Here is a 9,482-nt window from a genome sequence, read left to right as displayed (position 1 = left end):
GTTTTGTCATCGCGGTATTGAAAAGCAAAGAAGTTGTTGACAGCAATAATTTTCCTGCTTGCATCTTCTGCAGGAAATGATCTTCAAGTCTTTTCCAGATTCTTGGGCAACTCACAGTTGTCGAATCTTCGCTGAAGAGACCCTCGATGAGAGGGGTATCGAGTGCATTCAAAAGAATGTATCTGGCTGCGATGTTTCCACGGGTGAAGTGCTTCTGTTGCTGTTCGTCTTCTTCGCTTTGCCTATGATTTGGTTTCAACTGTGAGTCGACAACTTCCCAAGCGTAGGCTTCGGTTTGGAGAGTCACGGGAATCAGAGATTCCCATGTGGGATAGTTCGATCCATCCTCCGGTGGTTTGAGAGGAGTGAATCGCGAACGTATTCCCCGAGGCTCCGATGTTGAACAAACTGGAAGAGCTCCTTCTGGCTTCGGTGCTGGCCCTGGCTTAGGGTCGTCGGCTTCGTGGAGTTTCGCCAGTTGTTCTGCAACGTCCATGTTCTGCGAGGGAGTATGTCGTGACTCACGTTGATTGAAGATCCTTCTTGGTATTGTAGATTCTCGTGCTGATAACGATTGATCGGAATTTCCGTTCAATCCGCTTCACTAGATCAGTCGGAATACCACGAGGAGGACATGATTCTGACTTCAGAATGACGAGGACGCCTTCTGTGTGGTCACAGAGCAGAGAGTAACACTATTCGTCAATTCGTTGAATATATGTATAAGATGATATTCGTGACAAGGAAGCAGTAGGTTGAGAGAGTGAACGTCCTAGATTAACATCCGGAATTTCCCGAGTTTTGGAAATAGGTCTCTGAGCTAGAAAAGTATCTGATTGTGTCTATTCAACAGCTGGCTCAGATATATGCGTCTGAGGTTTCTGACAAACAAGAATAGAGTTCGGCAACTCCATATTTGAGCACCTATGATGGGAGGCGTTACACTGCGGCGTTCCCGAAGCGACCATTGTTCTCGGAGCTTTCGAATAACAGAAGCCTCGCGGCTCAGCGGCTCGAACGAAAGCTGTCCCGACTTCATCGAGACCCCGCGAGATACAACCGATACCTTGAGTAGATTGGGAAATTCGTGGAAACGGATTCGCGATTGAGATCGATGACGCCGTCCCGCCCGTTGGTGCATCATACTATATGCCACACCACGGAATTGTGTCGAGCCCCGGATCGATGAAAAAATGGAATGGTTTTCGATTGCTCTGCGAAAGAGAAGGGTGCCACATCACTAAACGAGCATCTACTGCCGGGTCCCAGCCGGAATCCGGACCTTGTAACTCTACTGCTGATCTTCCGGCTACACCGGGTGGCTGTGTCCGCCGACATAGCCGAGGCGTGTATGAGGATAGCCGTTGCCGCCGCTGTTCCGTTTCTTGTGGAAGGCGCCGGGCTCAAACATCGACAAAACGTTCCAGATGCTACGGGTCACATGGGGCGCCACTTCCTCCGGTTTCCTCCTCGCCGCCACGACCCGCTATCATCTGAAGAACAGAGGCGGGGATGTACAGGATCTTGGCGATCGCCTATGTGCGGACGACCTTCTTAGGAGCTTCGAGACCGTGCACCAAGCGACCGAGTTCACGGATCGTGTCCGAGAGGTATTGCGAACGGCCGGCATGAGCCTAGCCAAGTGGAAGTCCAACTCCGACAGGGTCAAGAATCACCTTATCGACACTGGTGTCGCATCCGCTGATTTCGACAGCGCCCCGGGCGATCTCTTGAGGGTTCTAGAGATCCGCTGGGCTACCGAGGAGGACGTTTCACCTTGCCGTGTCGCCATCTCTGCCCTACCGTGAAACCGAAGGAGTTCTATCTGAAGAAAAGGTCTTGAGTATCGTTGCGTCCATCTACGATCCACTCGGGTGGCTGATACCATTCACGCTCCGAGGAAAGAGGATCATCCAGCGACAGTGGTCAGCAAACCTCGACTGGAATCAGGCGATTCCGACGGACGTCCATTCCGACATCACGAAGTGGATCTCCGAGGTGAAGGCGTTTTTTTTTGGATATATCGGGAATTTATTTATCCGTCGATGTTTTACATGACTTTGCGTGCCTACAGTGGGCAGTGCCCGTGTCACAGTCGCACGGAAAAATTTGGCGTTCCCGATCTACGGTATTCCTTTAAGGGGTGGGGGGAATAGGTGAGTGGATGTGGCATGTCCAGTTAGATTAGTGGAGTAATTCACCTATATCGTCCAAGTTCAAGTTCTGAAAATAACGTTTGATCGTCAATCTGACATGTGCTCTCGTACATACGTAGCAGTTATCGGTATAGTTGCGTATTTCGACAGGGAGGTTGTTGTATAGCTTGAAGAAGTTCGGAATCGGCATTTTCCTATGGCTTGCTTTGGTTCGGGTCGTCAGAGCCAGGGATCCCGCTGATTTGAAGCGAGTTCGATGATCATGTTCGGGTTTCGGGAGGGTCAGACCTGGGGAAATGAGGGAGTGGACTAAGCTGAAGGCGTAGAGTTTTTTGAATTCGAGGATGTTGAGCTTCGTGAATAGGGGGCGGAGTGAGCATCGTATGCTTCTTCGAGGATAATTCTCACGGCTTTCTTTGGAGTTTGAGAATTTTTGACGATAGTTATCCAGTAGTACAGCCGTATATTTGAATCATATATCTGATGTGCGCGTCTACCGGAGCGAAGAAAATTGATTCTTTTAGCGAGGTTGCGGTGACGTATTTCATTCTCGCAAGGACCACTATCCCAGAATACTGCATCGGCACGTGCGTTGAACTTCAGGTCCCGGTCCACGAGGAGTCCCAGGAATTCATGGGAAGTCACCATCTCGATGGTCCCGCACGTACAGGAATCGGCGTCGGGGCAGTTGGGGTTGTGAATACGTATCTCGAAGTCCTGTATGGTCTTCCCAAACTGGATGTATTTAGTTTTTGCGGCGTTGAGCTTCAAACCGTTCTGGTTCATCCAGCCATTAATCCTTGTTATCGCTTTGGAGCTCTGATGATTGAGGGCACGCGGGTCAGGGTTTGATAGAACTAGGGTCGTATCGTCCGCAAACGACAGCACTGTAACCTCCGTCTCCTCCGGGAGCATATCATTAATGAACCGGGAAAACGGGATTGGGGAGAGTCCACTGCCCTGTGGGACCCCCTGTTCGACGAGATGCGGGCGACTTCGAGTATCTTTGTATCTGAAGATCTGTATCCTTCCCTGGAGATAGGAGCGTAGTAGTTCCAGGGTTTAGCCGCGAAATCCCAGCCTGTCCATCTTCGCGAGAAGTCTGTGATGGTTGACAGAGTCGAACGCCTTACTGATGTCGCAGAAAATTGCTACAGTGTAGTGACCTCTGTCCGACGCTCCAGCGATCAGTTCCACTAGCTTGAACGCTGCTCCCTCACAGTTTCTGCCTGTCCTGAATCCGAATTGATTTGGGCTCAGTACTTCTTCGTCTTCCGCGAGTTGTGTGATTTGCCGGGTGATGATTTTTTCGATTAGTCAACTCACAGTCGGAAGCAGAGAGATTGGTCTGAAACTGAAGATGTTTGCAGAGGATCCTCCTTTATGGATAGGGTGGAGAAGCGAGATCTTCAGGCTGGTAGGATACGAATTCGAAGAAGAGATAGAGATGATGATAGAGAAGATAGAGATGATGAGATCGCGGAGCGGCTTGACCAAAAGGTATCTGCAGCGTTTGAGGAACATGCCGGTGATGCTGTCGATTCCTGGGGCTTTGGACGAGTCGAGTTCCTCCAACATTTCAACCAATCCACTCTCCGGGGGGACGATGAGGCCTGGGAAGACATTCGACCGCTGCCGAGGCAAGCCTACGAGTGAGCCCTCCTTGGGGTGCTCCACTGGAGTTCCGGGGACTCTCCCCAGTGTTGCGAAATAATGGTTTATGCCATCCAGAGTCTCGTTCACCGATTCTAGCCTGATCGTAGTCGAGGTCGGGTTTCCCCCGAAGTATTGGTTTACTATCTACCATGTTGCGGCCGGGGATCCCTCCGTTTTCTTGATCCTTGTCCTGAAGAACTCCTCCTTCGCGCCCCTTATAAGCTGACTTGTGCGTCGGTGGCTTGATTCGTACAGGATTCTCGCCTCCATCGTCCCACGCTGTCGGTATTGGCGGTACAAGTTGGATCTTTTCCTCAGGGCTCTGACCAAACCCTGGTTCATCCATTCCTTCATGGGTTGAAATCTCGTTTTTATTGTCGATGAGGTGGTGTTCGCTTTAGAGGCAGATAAGCATGTATCCACAAATAACTGTGACTTACTGTCCGCGCTCCTCTCACGATATATGGGCGCTCGAGTCTCGTTTGCCAAAGAGTCCTCGACACCTTCATAGTCTGTTATCTTCACAGTTTTCCGAGGAGGACTCGTACACTCCTGTTCCAGAATCAGTTCCGTTAGCTTGTGGTCAGGCATGCCTTGGGAGTCAATGATGGATATGCTCTTAATTACTAGTTTGCTGACTCTCGCTAGGGTATGGTCTATCAGAGTATTACAAGAGTCCGTCACCCTGGTCGGGGTCGATCCGTCGTGGGATTGGAAGCCGTGACAACTGATTGACTGAAGATACCGATTGGTCTGATCCGTCTCGGAGAGTAGACAAATGTTGATGTCTCCCATATGCAAGCTCTCCGGGAATTCGCTGAGTTTTTTCAGGAGTGAGCTGAGGTACTCATGAATGAAGGTCTCCACGTTAGAAATACCCGGGCTGGGTGAGCGATATACCGCACCAGCTCGCACTCTAAGTTTCCCGGCAATCAATTCCACCATGACTGAGTCACATGCTTTGGTCTTGATATCGATCTCAGTAGCTCCCATGGATTCCTTCACGAGGATCGCCACTCCCCCTTATCTGTAAGAATCATTTGAGGTGAAAAGGTCCTGAACCCCCTCGGCGCAAGAAGATGTTCGTTATAGGTGTGCAGCCAGGTCTCCGAGAGAATAATTACATTAGTTTCCGGTTTGAGTAATGAGGCCGCAAATAGGTCGCTTTGGCGCTTCGAATATTTATGGCTTGGATGTATATCTGATCAACATTATTACCGTTACCTTCCCCCCCGGGAAGTTTATCTAAGCTTATCACACACACGACGAACATGCACATCAATGGACTTATGCTCGGTCTTCCGGGTCGGCGTTGAGAGGTGTGGGGAACGTCCCATGCCTGACATACTGGGTGGTGATCTCACGACCGGGAGGCATTGAGTGGACGATTGGGCTGTCCGGTCTTTTTTCATGCATAGTTTCCCGGCTGGGCTCACCCAGCAGAACTCGTATTTTAGGGCCATTTTCTTCTGCATCGCCAGCGTGCGGAGACGTTTCACTTCCTTCGAGATCTTCCTGGATACATATATTGGAACTTGAGCTGCTTTCGGGCTGATCATTTTAGCGTGAAGACCATTCTTCGATTTCCGTAGCTTTGACACGCAATTCAGGAAATGGTCACATATGTCGGGACGCAGGAATTCAGATGTAATAGTCTGGGTATAGATTTTGTTGATATTTTTCACCGGGCCCACACCCCGGGCTGAGTAGATATAGTCCTCCTTCATCTCGAGTCCCGCTGCGTGCGCGATTCGGATGATGATGATGTCCTTCTCAGTTAGCTTTGGTTCTGTCGGAAACCCGGATATCTTAACGTGGTTCCTCATTGTTGGAAAGTGAGCGTTCGGAAGTGTTGCGATCTGAGTCACAGCTCGAGAGCCAAGCCGAGTAATAGTTTAGATAACGAGGTTCAACTTAGATTGGCTGATCTACACAGGAGATCATGGTATTGTCGTGCGTGGATTGATTATCACGCTAGAGGGCGCCAGAGTCGAGCGTTAGAGAGACGATCGGCGGCCGATCGCGCAAGAAGTTAGTGACGGCGGCATCAATGACGTCAGAACTTGAAGTAGAGAGAGATTCATTCGAGCGCAAGCGTTCGTGAAGGGTAGTTGTAGGTGTGTGCAAGAGTGACTAGCAGACTAAGTTCAATAAACTCTATTCAACACCAGTTCGTGACATCTGTGTTACCCACGTAGAGACTAAACGACATTACAGCAGCGGTGGGGTACGCACGGAACTCGTGAGCAGTGTTGAAAGAAAAGTGATTGATGTCGCAGACACCTTCAGTGTATGCGCTAGTTACAGAGGAGGCCGCCAGGCGGCGTTCCGTCGACCCTACTGTCAATAGTCAATGACGTCAGCCGCACAGTCGGTCTCCATAATTTAGAGTAGTTCGGTAATCCGAAAGTGATACCTCTGTAAGCCCTTGAGGCAATCATTCATACAATCGATCATGAAATATAATAAAGAGAATGGGCTTGGGTCACATGGAGCTGGCAATGCGTCGCGCGTCGGTCGGCGCGTCTCTCCCGCAAACATCGTGTGCACGTCGAGACGTGCCGATTGGGGCGCGTGACCTCACTCATCCGAGAGGCTACGCTGAGACAGGAACTAACCGTCCCCGGCTAACCGCACAAGCGAGCTCGAGGAGCAGACCAGGTCAATCTTGACAAAAGTTGCCCAGTGACTCAGTCCACAAACCAAGTGAAGGATGTTTTCATTGAAGTACGCAACACAATTTGGTGTCAGAGAAAACTTGATAAGTTCGGAACGCAAGGCGACTCGTGGTGCTACGCATCACTACGAAGATGGCGCTCAAGCTCAGAGAGGGCGCGGACTCAGCAGCATTCGAAGCAGCTCAGGCTGAGAGGAAAAGTGTCCGTCGGCAAGTTACGAAAAAAGCCGCAGCGATCGACACGGTGTACAAATCCGCCGTACCGGTAGACGCCATCCGGCTCGAAGCCGAGGAGAGCGTTATCAGACAGCTTAGGCTTAAACTAGAGTCGCTCAATAAGCAACTCACAGCCATGCTGGCAGTCCCTTCAGACGATTCCGAAGAAAAAAACACGACGAGTATGCAGATCGCATGATGGAATACGAGGAAAAGATCTTCGAAGCTTTAGCAAAGATCGAATTCCTCAGGCAGCAATATAGCCAACCTAACACGGCATCGACGGCTCCCACCAATGCAGCCGTTACGACGATCAAAGACGTCATCGTGAAACAACAGGACAAGATTCCGAAGTTCTCAGGCGACGCAAGAAAGTTCCAGGAATGGTTCGAGCTGTTCGAGTCAGCAGTGTCCACGTGCACTTCTTCATTGGAAAAATTCAAAAGACTAAAATCATCTCTGGTCGGCAATGCCTTGAAACAGATATCTCACCTTCACCTCAAGGAGGAATTCTATCAGACGGCGATTGACATCATCAGGGATGAATACGGAAGCGTCTTTTCGGCTCAATACGCATACGCGGCAGATATCATCATCAATTGCAACTCTAGGAGCTTCAGGAATCCAGATAAGTGGCATGCTTTTGATTCCGTCGGTCTCGCAGAATATAAGAGCTCTCAGGACGCTGATAGAGAATTTCGAAGGTGCGGCGGTCATGATTTTGCCAATCATTCTCGACAACCTACCGGGCTCGGTCAAGGACCAATTCCTCAGAATCCATGAAGTTTCTAAGTCAGATGAAGCAAACAAGCAACTAGAGGCATTGATCAAATTTCTGGGGAAGGAAAACAAGATCAAATCGACCCCATCGGCGAGTAGATTTAGCCCTAGTTCGGAGCGTCCCAAGTTCCGCGGCGGAGCCACAGCGAAGGCTGAAGGGTTTCCGAACAGCTCGCAGAAATCCAGAGATAATCATTCATTCTACGGGAATCAAGAGCCCGAGGGAAATCACTCTTGCATATTCTGTGGTCTTAAGAACCATACAACGTTCAAATGCAAGAAGGTCCTCTCCGGCGAGGAGAGATTAGACCTCGTGCAGCGAGCCGGCGCATGCGCGAAGTGTTTGAGACGAAATCATGTAGCTGCGAAATGTCGTCTGCAAACGAAATGCAAACACTGCAAAGGCAGTCACAATTCATTGCTCTGCGGAAAGTCCGACGCGAGGGTCACGTCCACCCTGATGAGCGCGACGGGGACGGGAGGCTCAGAAAACCTGCACCTTAGGGATCAGGCTAATATCGCAAGTCGAATTCAGGGCCAGGCTAACCTCGCCACTGGATATGCCTATGTTTCAGTAGGTGCTGGCGCCGAGCTCCGTAGAATACTATTAGACATCGGATCTCAGAAATCGTATATAACAACGAAGCTAGCCAAAGCGCTGGGAGCAAAACCGATGGATCGAGAATACCTCATCAACCACACCCTAGGGGGCCAGGTTTCCGAGGTCCAGGAATATAGGAGCTACGAAATCAAACTCGGTAGCAAATCCAATCCGGAATTCTCAGTCTCGGTAGAATGCCTTGGCATCCCCGTTATCACGAGAACCATTTTCCCCCCGGTGGAGAAATTGGAATACAAGCTAGACTACGCGGATCAAGTAGATAGCCCGAAACATAAAAACATAGACATCCTCATCGGCACGGATCAAATCGGCCGAATTTGGCTAAATGAATCCAAGTCCGAGGGACTACTCATCGCGTTGAATACACGCCTCGGTTGGTTTGTCTTCGGTCGGAAAGAACCGCCGTGTAGAATCACAACCACGCTGAGCGCGTTTCAGGAGCAGTCATCGGAAAGCTCCGACAAACAGTTGAGCGAATCAGCTCTGGCAGCTTCACAAGATGTCAACTTGACGCGGGACATCGAATTTATGTTCCAATCGGAACTTCTCGGCATTGAGCCGCCAAGTGACAACGAGGTCGCCCTTGAAAATGAGAAGTACGGTGAGATTTTCGAGAGAGGGATCAGGAGGTTACCATCAGGAAGATATTCACTCAAACTCCCATTCAATGATAGAATTCATACGTTGGGCGACAACGAGAAGTTGTCTCGAATCCGCCTCAGAAACCTGATCTCGAAAAGCAACCCCGAGGTTCTCAGAGCGGCAGACATAGAGATGCAAGCTTACGTAGCTAATGGTTATGCCGAAGAGGCTCCTCCAAGAAGGAAGGGAGAATTCGCACATTACCTCCCGATTCAGATCGTTAAGAAAGCGGCTCCAGAGAACCCCCTGGGTTTCAAGGTTAGATTGGTGAAGGACGCTGGAGCAAGATCCGCAGATTTGGCATCGCTCAACGACGTATTGATAGCCGGGCCAAACTTACTACCGAACATTCTCGGAGTGCTCGCGAGATTCAGAAATCCGCCTATCGTGATAATTTCAGATATAGAAAAGGCCTTCCACCAATTCGAGATCGACAGATCGCATCGGACATTTCTGAGATTTTTTTGGAGACCCGGTATAGCTGATAACCCGAATGCGCCCATCAAGGAGTTCTGGTCGAGGCGACTCGATTTCGGTTTGGTCTCCTCGCCCTGGCTTCACCAGGCAGGAGTGAAACACCACCTTGAGATCATGAGGAAGAAACGACCCGGCGAGGCTGAGCTCATTGCCGAAATTCTGGCGTCAGCCTATATGGATGATCTTCAGATCGGCGGCATGAATCTGGTTGAGGCGCGGAAGAAAGCGAAGCGCTGCGAAGAGTTGTTCGCAGCGG

The 9,482-nt window shown here is 50.2% G+C and overlaps 1 protein-coding gene across 1 annotated transcript; it reads left to right on the top strand.

Moving 5' to 3' along the window:
- Positions 1-6,903: 6,903 nt before the first annotated feature.
- Positions 6,904-9,471, top strand: LOC100898391 (uncharacterized; the record flags this gene model as incomplete). The annotated part of the gene is made up of 2 exons (XM_003738242.1): positions 6,904-7,306; positions 7,410-9,471. Coding segments are annotated over exons 1-2 (2,465 nt in total), but the record flags the coding sequence as incomplete, so codon positions are not given.
- Between the last annotated feature and the right edge of the window lie 11 nt (positions 9,472-9,482).

The sequence above is a fragment of the Galendromus occidentalis genome, unplaced genomic scaffold, assembly GCF_000255335.2.
Source record: "Galendromus occidentalis unplaced genomic scaffold, Mocc_1.1 scf7180000075858, whole genome shotgun sequence".
NCBI lineage: Eukaryota > Metazoa > Arthropoda > Arachnida > Mesostigmata > Phytoseiidae > Galendromus > Galendromus occidentalis.
The sequence above is the reverse complement of the archived record's forward strand: the minus strand, read 5'-3'. Positions and strand labels throughout refer to the sequence as shown.